This window comes from Synchiropus splendidus, chromosome 18 (genome assembly GCF_027744825.2).
Source record: "Synchiropus splendidus isolate RoL2022-P1 chromosome 18, RoL_Sspl_1.0, whole genome shotgun sequence".
Lineage (NCBI taxonomy): Eukaryota > Metazoa > Chordata > Actinopteri > Syngnathiformes > Callionymidae > Synchiropus > Synchiropus splendidus.
In genome coordinates, this window is record NC_071351.1 from 6,801,152 (window position 1) to 6,817,500 (window position 16,349).

At 45.1% G+C, this 16,349-nt stretch overlaps 2 protein-coding genes across 2 annotated transcripts in view; one reads left to right on the forward strand and one right to left on the reverse strand.

The window, feature by feature from the left end:
• Positions 1-470: 470 nt before the first annotated feature.
• On the reverse strand, positions 471-13,130 carry LOC128749735 (E3 ubiquitin-protein ligase Itchy-like). Its single transcript, XM_053849611.1, has 24 exons — positions 12,982-13,130; positions 10,998-11,076; positions 10,450-10,591; positions 9,875-9,999; positions 9,654-9,788; positions 8,733-8,778; positions 8,475-8,656; positions 8,185-8,407; positions 7,832-7,927; positions 6,386-6,560; positions 6,238-6,307; positions 6,021-6,105; positions 4,986-5,114; positions 4,808-4,880; positions 4,561-4,632; positions 4,291-4,379; positions 3,896-4,055; positions 3,700-3,833; positions 3,436-3,576; positions 3,261-3,381; positions 3,081-3,185; positions 2,921-3,017; positions 2,672-2,744; positions 471-2,608 (listed from the first exon to the last, which is right to left on the reverse strand). Exons 2-24 carry the CDS (start codon positions 11,065-11,067, stop codon positions 2,509-2,511), a joined length of 2,643 nt encoding a protein of 880 aa, XP_053705586.1. The 5' UTR covers positions 11,068-11,076; positions 12,982-13,130; the 3' UTR covers positions 471-2,508.
• Positions 13,131-14,599: 1,469 nt separating this feature from the next.
• ada (adenosine deaminase) overlaps positions 14,600-16,349 on the forward strand; it is a 9,776-nt gene continuing 8,026 nt past the window's right edge. The window contains exon 1 of the mRNA XM_053848835.1: positions 14,600-14,728. Coding sequence (XP_053704810.1) covers positions 14,687-14,728 — 42 coding nt within the window. The 5' untranslated portion in view covers positions 14,600-14,686. The remainder of the gene's footprint in view (positions 14,729-16,349) is intronic.

Sequence of the window (16,349 nt, forward strand, 5' to 3'; positions counted from 1 at the left end):
AACTTGAGAAGAAACCGTTTCTGTGCTGTGAATGTGTAGCTCACAGGGATGAGAACCTGCCCAGATGGCGAGTCACTGTGTGAATGGCTGCGGTCGAGTGGTCAGAGCAAAAGCCCCTGCTCTAGTCGTCCAGTTGTGCGTGAGTTCGAATCCCACTCTTCCACTAAAGCGAACGTCAACTTGAAATGATGTGTTAAACATGTTGCGTGAAGTCCCCGGTCAAACAGCAGAAAACCGGAGAGATGGTGACTGAAAATAAAGATAACGTAACATGGTGGAGGCGGAGCTTGCAAAGGAAAGATGTGTCAGAGCAAGACAGAGGCGTGGTCCCAGACTGAGAGGCTGTGGTCAGGAGCACAAGAAAACAAAGTGATGGAAAAAAAGCTTTTTTTTTTTAATGATTTTTCAGTTAAAAGCAGCAGAACCTCCTCTAACCCTGCACCACCCACCTCATTCACGCAACACAAACCGACCGCCATCAGATTTAGTTCCCTTCAGCGGACGAGTGGGGTTCGAACTCAAGCACCGACAGACCAAGGTTTCCACACTTGAGCAGGGAATGTTGCTCTCACCACTCGACCACAGCCGTTCACATTGAGACTTGAGTTCCGGGAACTTTTGTGTTTCACATTCAGAGGAACATGCTAAAGACAGACCTCACTGAAGCAGGATTCGCACCTGACACAGGTGTTCATCTCAGAGAGCGACCCACAGACACCCGACGTATTTCCTTTCTCATATTTATCCTTCTGATTTGAAGTCACACAAGAGAACTAAAGGCACCCATGAGCCTCACGCGGGTCTTGCCAACCTGTGGCTTGTCGCGGCGTGTACCCCAACAAGCCGCAGGAACACATTGGTGAAGGTGCTTCTGCACAGAGCTTCCTCTTTCTCAGTGACACAACATGCCAGGACTCAAACATCAGCCACATGTGGTATAAAACAGTCATCTCTTGCGGACCCCGTCGAATTCCGTGGCGGCCCAAATTGTCTCTCAAACATTTTCCATGACCATTTCTGCTTCCTTGAATTAATTTATTAAGGTGACCATTTCTACATTACACAGTCTGTGTACATGAGAAACTGGAGGAAAAGAAAATAAAGCCTCATCACTCTCAAAAGCTCTTGCTTTTTTTTTAAACAAACAAACATTGTTATCAACACCATGTCCGGCTCATTGTTTTAGTGAAAATAGCAGAATGACACACTCAGAAATCAGACGTGTCTGTTTTCCCTCTGGATACATTCGTTGTTTTTAGCATCTTAACTACTGTTTTGATCATAAAAGTGCAGCCACGTTTTGGCACTGATTTCAAGAGAAAAGGACGATGAAACACTACTGTCGTACAATAGTCTCTTTTTTTTTGGACACAGAAAGGTGGCCACAATGTGCTGCTCGCGTGGAGTGTGGCGCAGTGGACTGAGCTGTGACTGGGAGTCTGCTCTCTGAGTGACAACACTGCGCTGGCCCTCACTGCTCTTTACATTCCACCAAATGCTAACATCAGCGTAACCTGCTGTTCGGACTGTGTCTTTGGATTATTGCTGCTGAGATGGCCGACAAGCAGAGGGGTGGGAATGAGCTGGTCGGCTCAAGACGACCCTCATGACACCGCGCTGAAGGTCTCTTCACCTGCAGTCACAGTTGGTCTGAGTCCCTCCCAGCTCATGAAGACACACCCCTCAAAGTGGTGTTAGTTTGGGCCGCAAAGTCGCAGAGAGCAGCCAAAAAAATTACGAAATATGCTCGTGTCAGTGTTTGGATGCAGCAGGATTTCACCCAATGTTCACGCAACAATCGATGAACTCCAATTCAGATGATCCGGATTTCAATTGGCTTGAAGAAACTAGGCCACTAGAGGTCAGTATTGTCAACACTTACACGGGAACCCTATCACGGTGAGTACTAACACTGAAAACTTACTCAAAGTATCCCAGTTCTCTCATCACTTCTTGCTCTTTTTGAACTGAAAACGCCACTGTTTTGGTTTAAAACTGCATGTTGGCCTTGGCAACAGTCGTCTGCTCCCAAACGGTCCAAATTCTTCATGAAGCATTCACATCAAAGGTACTTTGTTCAGACAAGAAAACTCTATAAAACTAGAGCCTTTCAAGCGCTGCGTCCGCTGGTCTCACACCTGGCTAGAATAACGGGGATTGTCTCTCGGAGCTCATCTGTAAACAGGAGGTGATTTAGTCTGAAGAACAGTGTCACAACATGTTAGTTCAGGAGGGAAGCGAATCAAACGCTCAGGCGCAGAGGGCAGCCTGGCTACTGCCAAGGTCGTGATCAGGACCCACGGCAGCAGGGACATTTTTAAAAAGTGAGTGCATGACTTTCACTGCAACACAATCACGGATTATTGCAGAGGTGAGTCTGATTCAGGAGTTAAAGAGATGCACTTCTGTCTCACTCCAGCGGAGTGACTCAAGACGGCGCACAAGTTAGAATGAAGCGGTTCCCTGAATGAAACACTGGTGGTTATTTGCCTTCAAGTGGTGCCGGCCTCACTCCTGGCCGAAGCCCTCCGTCTCCTCGATGGCGAACATCAGCTTCTCCTTCAGCTGCTCGTAGCTCTTGTAGGGAGGCAGGTCCAGTCTGTTGAAGCTGAGCCCACAGAAGAGCACGTCAGAAGCCATTCAGCAGCCTCAGCACCAGCGCCAGACGTACCATGTGTGGCTCCTGGGAAGCCAGTTCTCTTTGCCGACCTTCTCAATGCAGAACTTCTGCGGCCCGTTGCTTCCTGCAACCAGAACATGTGCAGGGGTGAAATGAACCATGAACCCATTGGGACTGAAAAGGAAAAAGGTCTGAAACACAGACATGAGAATGGCTCATGTCTGTGTTTCAGACCTTCGCTCCTCTGTGACTTCAGCGAGTTCTGACTCAACCTCAGCGCGAGTGGCATCCGGCTCTTACCCATGAGGTCAGAGAAGCCCCCGACAGGCAGGCGACAGGTGCCGGTGACAAACTGCAGCAGCCTCATTCGCTTCTCGTTGTCCATCTCCTTTATGAACTGAAGGACACAGAAGGCTCAGCGTGTGAGGGCATGTTCCTCAGAAGCGCTGTCGCCACTGACCTGCCAGAACCAGAGGATCTGCTTGCTGCTCCGAGCGTAGTGTCTGTAGATGGTGTTCCTCTGCCAGTCGGCCAAATCGATCTCCTGCATCCCACACAGCATCACCTGCAGAGGGCAACTCATCTTACCGTGGAATGTCAGGCTCAAGAGCAGCTCGACGAAGAGGACTGAGCCACAAACCTCCAGCTCTTTAGCATCAAAATACTGCAGATACTGCTGGGGGAGGACCTCGTTGAAGCCCTCCAGGAAGGCCTGCGTCTGCTCCTCCACTCCTCTGGACAACCTCCATTCTGCCACCAGCCTGCACCACCGGAGTCAGGCGCGACGTTTCAGACACTGGAGACCTGAAACCCACCTGATGTACTCCTCTTTGTTCTCCTCAGTGACTTGGATGTCCTCCCCTCCTGGCTTCAGGTCGTGCGTGGTGATTTCCCCCAAGATGTCTTTGTCCACGGTGAAGAACATTTCCAGTCCACATTCTTCAATGTTGTTATCCCTAACAGGACATTGGAAGTGAAACACGAACACAAAGATTGAAGCCATTTTACCAACAAGTAAAAAGGGCAGAGGTCAGCCTTGTTTCGCAGCATCCCACAGGACTGATAGGAACTAAACTCACTTGATCCACATGAGGGAGTTGTAGAACTCGGGGTCGACCGACTCCAGGTCTTTAAGGGCCAGTGGTTTGTTCAGGATCCGCTTGTAAAACGGCAACGAGAAGCCGGTGTCAATGAACTTGCTGTGGAACAGCGCCTGCGGACAAAACACAGTCAGTTGAGTCCATTTCAAACAACAACAGTGACCACTTCACTGACCATGGCAATAAAGCGTCCGATGAACTTGAAATACTTGAGGTGGTCAGGGTTGATGTTGGAGGCGGGGTTGATCTGGAGACAGTAGTTATCTTTGCCCGCATACTCAAACAGGCAATACATGGGGTTCAGCACCTCATGGGACAGCAGGAAGAACCACTCCCTGGAAGAGCCATGTCAGCAGTGAGACCCTCCCTGACCTCATCCCTCCATACACAAACAACAGTGACCGCATTGCTCAGTCTGCCTTCAACCATTTCTGAGCAGAAACACTCAACAGACAGACATTGTCACACAGTGGGGGAAGGTCGACATTGCAACAGGAGAAGTCGATGGACCATTGTTCTTCCAAATGCTTGGTAAAACCCAACTCTAGCCCTTTATTCTTGAGCACTTGCCTGGCCACGCCACCGTAGTCCAGGCCTTCCTCTCCAGGGAAGATGATCCACAGCCTCCGTCGTAGGTCCTGAGAGTTGAGGCTCATGATCTACGGAAGAAAGAGAGTTTTCACAATGCTTGATATGTATAAGAGACTTCACAAATGTGGAGCAGTCTCCAAGTCTCCCGGGGGATGGAGCAGTATACACTGCAGGAAGCATCTTGCTTCAGAGCACAGGTCCCACTGACCAGGTGCCCAACCATATTAAGCATCGACTGGTTGAGCTCACCTGTTGAAAAGAGTCTTCAAACAGCGTTTTTCTAGTCACAGTGATTTTGACGTGTTGAGGCATCGAGAGTTGCTGGAGAGGAAAAGGGAAGGGTGAAACAATGGACTGAAAACATCACAACGTCTTCAGAGTTCAACACAACTCAGGACCGATGATGAGCCACCAGCACTCTTCGACTCCAGTATGTCAACGTTGAGGAAAAATCGTTCCAAATATGCAGAGACAATGAAGCAGTAATAGAACATACCTGGCACCAGAATCGGAAGTATTGGACTTTGGCTTTAAAATCTCTGACGTAGGTGATCTGTGGACCGTTTTCGCTGTTGGGAGGGGGAAATGCGGAATGAATGTCGTGACCTCTAAAGAGCTTGATTTAACATTCGAAAGTCAGCTCGAACACAGAGGCTGCTGCAGGTGCTACATACAGTGATGATTTCCCAGTGCGAGGGTCGATGTAGGTGGTCGTTCTCATGTTGTGGTCAACAAAATAGGGAATGCCATCGACAGTGAATCTCATCTCCCAACCCTCCGGAAGCGGCTTTTCATTCAACAACCTAGCGACCCAAAAAACACGGGACAAGGTTCAGTTTGGGAACTGTGTACACAGTACATCTATGCAGAACAAGGCACAGCTGCTGTGGTGTAGACCAGGAGCTCTTAACCTTTTTGATCTTGGGGCCCACCTTTCCCCAAACAAAAGGACCCGGGGCCCATTCAATAGAACTGATTCATGACTCATGATTTCATTTGTGACTTCAACAACCATATTTCATCTACTTACACGTAAACAAAACAAACAAAACCTAGTGAAATGACATGAAACCACGTGATCACCGCAAAGATATCGAGAAGTCCCACCAGCAGAAGAACCAGGTGCAAGTCATGTTCACCAAATTGACTAAAGGAAAAAAATACGCTTGATGCAAACTGTTGAGAAAAGTGGCAAAACTGAATAAAAATCGGAAAAAATACATATAATAAAAATAAAATAATAATAATATATTTTATTTAAACATCCAAAGAAGATATAAGTGAAGTGTAAATAAAAGTATCGCCATAAAATGTTCTAATTCATTTTTGAAACTCAGTCAACAGGTGCTTTCATGAACAGTGTTTTCCGTTTTCATTTTTCTTTTCAAGAACTTCTCCATAGTTGGTAACTCTCACAGATTTGCAGCTGTCAAGTCAATTTAGTGACTCACTACTGCCACCACACGTGGCTCATGTATTAAAACTGAGCATCCCACAGCCCAAAGGTGTAAAACAAGACAACTTCGAGCAGCCCTCTAGGGGGCGCTCGGGGCCCTATGGTTAAGAAGCACTGGTGTAGACCTCTGCAGGCTGATGGGTGACACGGGTGAATGTGAAACTGTTTGTACTTTTCTAGTCTTGATCCATTCAGATTCAGATCTGACAAAGACGCACCAAGCAAGCCAACCTGGATGAAAGGAGAGTCTTACCCCTGAGATCGAGGATCCTCCCACTGTGTTGTCCGTGTTGGGTGATGCACAAAATAAACTCTACCATTGGCATCGGTCCTCTTCTCTGCAAACACAGAGACGTTTGAACACTGTGATGAATTGACTCCACAGATTTAATGGGACGATAAAGTGACTGTGTCACATTAAAACGCCGTACACAGAAACTAGGAAAGACTCTTGCTTTCACAGTTCTTACCCCATCCACACGGCAGCGGCCCGAGGGGATCAAAGCCTTTATTCTGAGCAGCTGACACTTGCTCCTGGGCCTGCGGGACAGAGAAAGAGCTTGTGTTTCAAGTCCTGTATTATCCCCATTGACCAGCTGATGGATCACAATGTCTCACCCCGATGATGAACCTCTGGTTGAACTGCTGCATCGCGCCCTGCAGCTGGTTCCGCTGATGCTGCCACTGCTCATAGTTGCGCACTGTCTCTGTTGTTGGCCGCTGCCACGTGGTGGTTCTTGTAATGTGGTCGACAAAGTAGAACCTTCCCATCGGGTCGACGCGTCGCTCCCACCTTCAGTGCAAGAGAACAGTCAGTGCAGTACAGAAGAAAAGTTCAGAGCATCACAAGAAACGACACAAAAGGAACGCAACTGGTTGTTGCTGTTCAAAACGACCAATGTTGTGAATGTAATCTACTGCATCGACCAGAACTATTGATTCTAATAACAAAAATGCATCTTAAAATTCAAACTGCATTGCAGCCAGTGGCGGTTTTAGGTACAGGTGACTCAGGCATCTGCCAGGGTAAAAATGAATAAATAAAATGGCACCAGGGGGACGGGCTCCACGTGGCACCGGTGCAAACACACGACAGTCACGCTCTCATGCTGACTGGAAAATTAACTGCAAATGAAAATAAGAATCTTTCCCAACACTTGTGTCGCTCCTCCATCGCTGTCATCCTTCCTCGCTGACGCGGCGACGGAGGTCAGAGCTGGGTCATTATTGTCACGGTAAAATGCATTCATTTTAAAAATAAATGGAGAATACGCAAGGACACGAACCAGCAACCTTGTGAATCACAGGGCTGTGCATTAACCACTACACTAGCACCCAGACATGCGATACGATATGATATGGTCCTGATGTAGCCAATACTTGCTGCTGTAACTTCAATGGTGGCAACATTTGTGGGCGGGAATCTCTGCAGTTTAGAGTCAAAAGAGTTTGAAAACAGACCCTGGTCACAATGACACAGGCGGTTTAAGTTACACCGTCAGAACAAAACAGAGAGCAAAAAAAACAAATGAGAGGGAATCTGACTCAGAAAAGTGACATTCATGCTCTGACGGAGCTCATACAGCGGAAACAAAAGAGACGGCAGCGGTCGTATTGGCCACCCGCCTGCTCACCCTGACTGCTCCACAAGACGCACGATTCATGGTCAGAAGATGAAGGTATCGGGAAGGTAAAAATGAAACACGACAATAGAGGCAGAGACGGTGGTGTTTATGGTCCTGCCATCCTAAACTACCGTGATAATGCCCAGCCTCAGAGATGATGGAGAATGTCACCAGTGGCTCAGACAAGCGTCTGTTGAAGTAATGAAATTCACTATGGTAGGCTCCAGGTGACGCCATAATACACACACACACAAGAGAAGTAGGGTTCTCAAGCAACAAGCTCTCAAAATAATGATTTCAAAGTGGAATATTTCACTGAGAAAACTGGCACCCAAAAGGTCAAGAGTACCAAACCTGAACCAAGAAATTCATGAAATCAATTTCTGGTGAAAACCGCAACTCTTTCATCTGCAGAGTCAAGAGGAAGATGAGGCGTTACCCAGGAGGCAGAGGTTCAGGCCGCTCCCACGTCGTTCTCTTTCCAACATGATCTACATAATACACGCGGCCGCTCTGGTCCACCCTCTGCTCCCACCTGGTTGGGAACAAAGACTCGCAGAGTCATAAAACTTCAACTTAAAAAACATAGATGAACAATAAATAAGGCCAGAGGTGTTATGCTCGCGAAGCTACATAATCAGAAATATGAAATGAAATGATTTTGTCATGAAGGTTGCAAAGAATTATAATGGATCATTGACAGGAAGATGAAAAAGGTAAACCATGTAGGTATGGAGTGAAGCTGCAAGTTAAGATATCACTTTGTGCTCATCACTCTAACCATCGACTGACCCAGGAGGCAGCGGCCCAGTGCTGACAGCAGGGACCCGGGGAGTGACTGCGGGGCTGGTGCTGCTCGCTGGCAGCCTGGTTGCTGCGGCCCCAGAAGATGTTGCTGCTGCAGTGTTCCTGTCGCTGCCGGCGACTGGACTGGAGTCGGCCGTTCGTGCAGGTGCAGATGAACCTGTCTGGCCATCAGCTGCATCAGCTGTCGCGGCTCCATTGCTAGAAGATGCTGAAGAAAACAAACCATGTCACAAGACCAACTCTTCCCTGTTAAACACGGGGACTAAAGCTCTGACCTGGTGCTGAGGTGGGTCTGCGTGGTGTCGGAGGAGGAGGCCGGGAGGGTCTGGGTGGTCTCTGGGGGCGTGTGCTCCCTGATGACAAGGAGGGAGAGCCTGTTGTGTTCAGCGACCTTCTTCCGCTGGGCGAGGCGCGATGTTCACCACTGTCTACTGCAGGAGAACTGTCTCTACTTCTCCTGCACAAACACAACAGCAGTTATGCCGAATGAAACCAGACAAACGTTAAAAATGTATGAGGAAGCAATGCAATACCTGGCAGTGAAATCCCCATTTGGCTGGGAGTCACCATTTGTTGCAGCTTAAAAACGAAGGAAGAATTAGAAGGAAACATTTGTAAAAGAAATACAGTGGTACATCGGTTCTCCACCACAATCCGTTCCAGACGGCCGTTCGAGAAGCGATTTGTTCGAAATATGAATCGATTTTTCCCATTACAATAGATGGAAAAAGAAACAATGCGTTCCAAGCCTTAAAACAGGCTTTTGTAGGAGTGACTGTAGAGTGTCTGCTGCAGGTGCGCTGTTCCTCTATGTGTGTGGCAGCTGCATGTGGGAGGGGTTGCCGAGTGAGTGACGTCTCTCCAGAAGTGAAGAGGTGCCCGGTGCGTGTCCAGCTCTGAATGTGCGCTTCTGTGCAGTTTGGCTGTGACAAAGTCATAAACCAAGTCACGCTCTGTCCCAGACTCGCCTCATCCCTGTCCCAGCTCCAGCCCACAACAGGACATCAAACCCTGCACCTCCCCTGTGACACTCTGCCACGGTCCAGTGTGGAGACAGGAAAGGTTTTACACCTCAATATGAAGAAAAAACAGCCAGTAAATGTGGCTAATGGGACACGTCTGCATACAGAGGCTGTGCTGATTTTTCCGGTTTTATTCGGGGGCGTTCCAGTTCTGGATTTTCGTTCGAAATCAGAAGCAAAATTTTGGTTCAAACTCCAATTTGTTCACATTCCGGGACGTTCGAAAACCGAGGTACTACTGCACACCAGAATATTACAAGTGAAATATGTTGGCAGCCATTTATCTATGAAAAATAAACAAAAATAGTGGAAACTAAGCAAGGCATAATCAGATTTGCAAGCATTTCTGAAACCCATTTTCTATGAGCATTTGATGTCAGGAACTTAACCAAGTTGACCATAGCTCTGTGATCACCACATTGCTGCACTCACCTTGATGATTGGCCTCGGCCTTGGTGAACGTCTCAGGGTCAACAACCATGCCATCCAGACAGACAGACAGGTCTCCCACAACATCACTCTGGTCTCTGTCTGCACACAGCTGAATGGTCTGCACCACTTTAGAGACTAAAGGTTTTATCAAACAAAAAGAGGGAAATTAGGAAATAAAAAAAAAAAAGAATCGCTCCTCTCAAACAGTCTATTTTACTCACGTTTCATGTCATTAGACTTGAGGGTTTCACTTATATCCAGCTTGGCAGTGCCGAGCAGGATGTCTGACTTCAAAGTCTGGTGACTCCACACACGGAAGACCGGTTGGCTGAATGGAGTCACTGTCCTGTTGACACCACAAATAAAAGAGCAACACATACAATGTAGATTACATTTCCTCTTTGCCACAACAACAACAATAATAGAGATAGAACAAACCAACAAAAGAAAAAGACAAGAGTGAGAAACATTCCTGGTGACTCATTCTAAAAGAATATTTCTCCAGGCAAGTGTAGCACCGCTGTCTATAAATAAACAATCAAAAAGAAGTTCACATTTGCTTGATTCAAAATTCTGCCCTTGCTGAAAGGAAATATGAAACATTCATGTTAAATGAACAAACTGAGGGTCCTATAACTATAAGTAAAAGAACAAAAACATAAGAATAAGATAAGAAGTCCACGATGTTGGGGTGGAAACAGTCTAAAGTTTACATATAATGACCAGTACCAAAGTTACCAAAGAGTTCAAAAAGGAAAAGGCAGTGAGAGGCGGGAAAAGGCTGTAAGTAACTCACACAGTGAGTGGCTGTTTCCATTTGGGACTGTGGGTGTTGTTGCATTTCTCTGTTTTTTTAGACTGGCCATCCACTGTCACCTCCACGTAAGGGCTGGGACCAAACCAGTTCTTCTTGTTTTCCTTCAGTTTGGCTGATAACACTGGGACAGAAGACAGACCGGCGTAAATTCTTAAAATAATTGATGACGATGAAAGGCAACTTGAAAACATATCTGCATCCAATTCATTACGTAGGTGTTACATAAACCAAATATGTAACTGGTGTGAAGCCAAGACAGAATATTGAGCTTCCCAGGAGTTCAATGTGAAAGCATTTCAGGTGATTTAACCGAACGACGGCTGAACAACTGTATCACAAGGTCTCAACAGGAATCAGAATCACATCTGAAATTTGGCCTTAAAAAGGGAAATTTGCAACCTAAATAACATACTTATTAAATGTAGTAAGTGCAAGATAGATGTGAAGTAGGTGGTGAAAACACTTCTCTTTAAAAAATCTTGAGTTTATATGTTTGACAAGCATTATATTTCCCAGGTCTGACTCACCAACTATTTGCAGATGAGCTTTCATCGGGTAGCCATTGGAACTGTTCGACTTGGAGACCTCAGCTGCCATGTCATCGGGCTGGAACAAAGACAAGAGCATCAACGGATGAAGTTAGATTTCTGTCACGCCTCATCCAAAATAACATTGTCAAATTCTATTGAACATTCTTTAGATAAAGCCATAGGTGTTTGACAACGGCACAGTTAAAAAAATTAAATATATAAATTGAACTACTAGATAACTATCTTCTTGGAATTTTTGCCAATGGAATGTTTACAAAAACTCTGCATTTAGTTCCCTGATCATTGTTAAGTAACAACAGCACGAATTAAATACAACGCATGCCATCATTCATAAAAAAAAGAATACAATTGAAAGAGTGGGGGATTATATGGCAGACGGAGAAACTGTCAGCCCACAATAACCACAAGTCTGACACTGTCAGAGGATTAGGAGCAGTCGGGCGCTGAGGCTTCATCTCCCTCACCCACTAACCCCATGTTCAGAAAGTGAGACGTTCTCCTAGGTAGACTTGCACTTAGACTACAGCTTTGGTCTCGGTCAATAATTCATTGCAGCATGCTGAGTTGGCGGCCGACCACTCCAGCAGCACCATGTTCATTAGGAGAAGACTTTCTCTGGATTCAACAGCACGTCTGCTCTGATTTTTGGGGGGTAAAAATATTCACGGAAGTGACTTTTATGATACAAGTTGCATATCCAGCATATGACGTGGAGTCATGACGTTCGGAGGCAGCCTTGTTTTAGCACACTGCGAGTACAGGCCAGTGGGGGTTCAGTGGGGCTTTTCAGCACAGTGCAGAGGAACGCTGGTTCTGGGTCATAAGCTTTCAAGAAGCGCAACAATGACAAGGAGTTGATTCGGAAACAGCATTTACACACAAAGTCGAGGTAGCACAATTTGCACATGAAATCCCTTTTCATTTTCTTTTCCCTTTAACAATAACCATTTGGGGGCGTTAAATAATTTGGATTTGGAACCACTCAAACGTTTATTTCCCTTTTGGTTCATTGTGAACCGTCCAGATCCCAAAGTTGAATTTTAAACTTGTTTTCAACATAAAGATTCTTACAAAACAAAAGGAAAATTACTGTTTAAATCAAAAATAAAACTGAACTCAGTCGAAGAGGAAGAGAACAGGTGCTTTGAAAAATTCAGATTTGGGCTGCATTAAAGGTTCATATATCATGTTTAATAGTTTGCATTAATGTCATTGGTAATAACTGAGTAATTAATACTGTTAGAAGTGTTGTCACACTTAGAGAAGAGCAGATGGTGATGAACACAGGACTCAAAGTTATCTAGTGTAGCATTAGGACTGCTGACAAACAGATGATTTATCGAAAAATAATATAAAGCATTATAAATATAGGTGTAAAACAATAGTGAAACAAGTCAAGTAGTGCCGATCCAGTAACAATGATGATAAATGTTTCAAATAAAGTGATGAACGTGTTGCTTTCATATAACAAAGCTGGGAACAAAATCAATCGATAGTCGTTTAAGTTACCAAGGTATATAGTTACTCTCAATGGAGGTTCTTCCTTGGCTTATTCAGATCTGTTGCTGACTCCAAACCTCATCGCTCGTACCGTGTTGTCATAAAGCGACTTGTCAGCATTGCTGTGACCAGCCACACAGCAACTCACAGCGAGAACAGGTGAAGCCCCGAAGGCATTAGATAACCAGCTAACGCTAAGTTAGTTCATGGAGGAGCACGGACGACACTCTCCTGACAAGCTGGAAGACGGCCGGGACACAAACTGCCCTTGATATTTGAGCGGGGAATGTCTGTGACAGTGTTTACGGAGAACATGTTGCATGTCAACAAACAACCCGGCTAGCTGTTAGCCTGTTAGCTCGTGCCTTCATCATGGCAGGCGGGGACTGCCAGAGTCCACTGGCTTGTCTCAACGAGTAACACCCGTCAACGTGTCCAGTTTGAGGCTTTTCTCACTTACCCGGTTGCGCAGGAGAAGCTACGAAATGCCGCTGTTGAAAACTCTCGGCCCCGCGAGAGCAGGACAGTTATGTTTTTATCGGGGATTTAGTTCGAGGAAGCACAAACTTCCACCATCTTCGTCATCCCACGTCATGTGACCGAAAGGGGCGTGGCTTACTGACAGCTGCAGTCAGTCAGCCGAAAAGTTTCGAGCGGAATGACGTAGTTCTGACCTCAAGACCCGAGCTTTTCAAGAGTTTTGCACTTTTTGAGAGGAATTATTGAGAAGGAGTTATGACGAAACTTTGTCTTGCAAAGTTGTTTTTACAAAGACGAATGATCTTGTTTATAGACCATTATTATTCACAATAATGTTGTCACTAACTGTCAGATCTCCATTGCACAGGAAGCTTTATTTTACATATTGCATATAAACACTAGACTGAATGTTCTATTCCGTTCTGTTTTCATTCAGCTGTTGCTGCACGAGTGATCAAGGCAATGGTTTACAATTTGTCAGCCCATTTTATCGAGAGCAATTGTGAGAATCTGAGCCATATGAAACAATCATGGTGCACCACGCTTCAGCTCTATTAAATTATGTCTATAAAAAAACAATAAAAAATACTCCAGGACAAATAACAGCGATACGGGCGACTGGTTTGACACGCATGCGCAGTGTTCTTCATTGAATCCGGAAGTCGCGCTCCACAACAGAAAGCGAGCCGCGCCACCAAGTGGTATAAAGATGTATTGCAACTTTCACTCTAAAGTCTTAGACTGCCTTTATATACAGTACATCAAATTTATGACTTTAAAACTCTGACGTTAGTTTTAAATGAATTTCTTTCCTTTAACCTCATTTACAGTATATGTGTTCTCTTGGTCCGTTTTTGAACATAAAATGATAAAACATATAGTGCCATACAAAAACCAAAACAACAGTATCAGTTGAATTAAAGGAAAATAGAAAATGTAAAAGTAAAATTTAATATAGAGCTTCATCAAATTCTGAGGAGAAATTCAAACCACAGATTTAAAACAATGTGTTCTTTATTGTATCTAGTTTTTTGAACTTGAAAAAAACATTTTGTACGACCTTGATAGGGATTATACATCAGGTACACGATGATCTTTGATAGAGAAACTGACGTCATATTAATGATAAGATAAATACATACATAAATACATCGTCAATGATTTTTAATATCAATACAGAGCGCAGCTCTGTTGTTTAGTCAGATGCCTTCATGAAACAGACGAGTCAAGTCTGGGATTGAACTCTCATGGGTTAAATGAAAACCAAGGTAAATGCTTCGGTTTGTGCTCGGGGCCCCAGCAGACTACAGCAGTCGTGTTACCGGACCCGCTTGATCAGTTCCGAACCGTGGTAAGGAACCTCCGGGTGTGTGACTTGCGCTGGCAACAGTATGCTTTCCAACACCAAATCTCCGGGCCTCTGCTTGTTTTGGTGCTGCTCTTCCACACTCGCTGTGGCACACCCCTCGCATTCACACACGCCCACCTGCGCAAAACTGGCAACAGTCGGATCGTATGGTTGAATTAGGCCGGATTAGCATCGCAAATGAGCCTGTCCAAAGCCCGTCACACAGGCGTAAAGCTGCTGCTGCGGTCGAAAGCAGGCGTGTCCTGCTAGTGTGGCCGCTATAAAAGCGGTCCGCGCGTCTCCAGCCCGCAGCTCACACTGCACCGCGGCTGCCCACATGGACCTGAGACACCCTGAACCCTGGTCCGACTTGAAAAAGGTACGTTGTTCAGCCAAAGAACGGCGCTTTGCACGAGAAACGCTGGTCTTTGTGTCATTACATTGTTATAGCTGAGGCATGCGCAATAGACCGCGCTGCTGCTGCTGACCAGGTGAACTGTATTTTTTTAAATAATATTGCATCATGCGGGACTGTTTCAGGTTTTAAAACACATTATTACTTTTGGATCCCTTTTCATTTTCTTTTCCCTTTAATAACAGCATAATAGGAACAAGAAACCCCTCGTGAATAAAGTCACTCAAATGAAATCAGTCACTACAATGATACGAATATAAGGTTCGTTGAAGGGCGCTGGGTCTTGAGGAGCTATTATGGGGTTGTTATTTATTTATATCTGCAACCATTTGGGGGCGTTAAATAATTTGGATTTGGAACCGCTCAAACGTTTATTTCCCTTATGGTTCATTGTGGACAGTCCAGATCCCAAAGTTGAATTTTAAACTTGTGAAGATTCTTACAAAACAAAAGGAAAATTAATGTTTTAATCATAAATAAAACTGAACTCAGTCGAAGAGGAAGCGAACAGGCGCTTTAAAAAATTAGATTTGGTCTGCATTAAAGTTTCATATATCATGTTTTATAGTTTCATAGTAATTACTGAGTTATTAATACCGGACTCAAAGTTATCTAGTGTAGCTTTTCTATGACACTACTCTGATCTGAAATGAACGTGAGGTGTGTATCGGATCTATTGTTTGCCAGTTTGCTCTGGTGCCTGGAGACACACTCATGCTGCTGGCTTCTGCTGACCAGTTCACATCATAACCATGTAACCAATAACAAAGTGTGACTAAGAGAATGCAACTAAACCAGATTCCTGTGGACAGCGTTGCCTCTCCTTCTTTGACAGGCCTCTTTTGATTCAAATATTGACTCTGATTAGTAACATATGAGATCAAGACACACTGATGCCTTCGAGAGTTTGCTTTTCACATGTATATCAGCAAGATCTTCATCTCATTTGTAAAGTCTTTCATGGCACTAGAGGTTGAAACTGATCAGTGGCGTCTGAGTCAAGAGGCCGGCGTCTGATAAGCAAGTCAGTTGGACCGTTTGGTGAGAGACCTGAACATGAGATCCGAGTGGCTGCAGATAACCTTCAGAGTCATGAAGACTGAGGCTGAATTTGACACTGCTGAGGCGCCGTCACTAGCTCCATGTCTGTCATGAGGACCCTTCAGTCACACGTTCATTTACAAACACCTTTATACAGTGAAAGTTCCGATGAAAACTGGTGATATCAGAGTGGTCTCTTTTGAACGCTTCACTGTTGCAATGACTTGGTCAGTAGGAGACACACCCAAGGCTCTGGAAGAGTTCAGTGTTTGACTTCATAGTTCAAGCTCTCTCATGAGAGCAGGGGTTGGGTCAGTGGTGCCTTTGTCTTCATGTTTATCAATAACTACCTGCAGTAAACCATGTTTAATCCCCCCAAATGAACACATCGAAATGAAAATGATTTTTTTCTGTTTAAAAAAAGCTCTAAAATACAATTCAACTGTGACGTACGATATGGATTACGGACACGACAAACTGGAAATTTAAGGCTGAATAAAATGTATATACACAGAATATACTCTGTGGTTACGTTTTTCTACGT

Excerpts from the sequence above, each read along its gene's own strand:
- LOC128749735 (XM_053849611.1), bottom strand. The coding sequence starts at position 11,067 with ATGGCAGCTGAGGTCTCCAAGTCGAACAGTTCCAATGGCTACCCGATG. Across the intron at positions 6,561-7,831 it reads CCTGAACCTCTGCCTCCTGG|GTGGGAGCGACGCGTCGACC; the intron begins GTAACGCCTCAT and ends CTTGCACTGAAG. Across the intron at positions 6,106-6,237 it reads GCCGCTGCCGTGTGGATGGG|AGAAGAGGACCGATGCCAAT; the intron begins GTAAGAACTGTG and ends CTGTGTTTGCAG.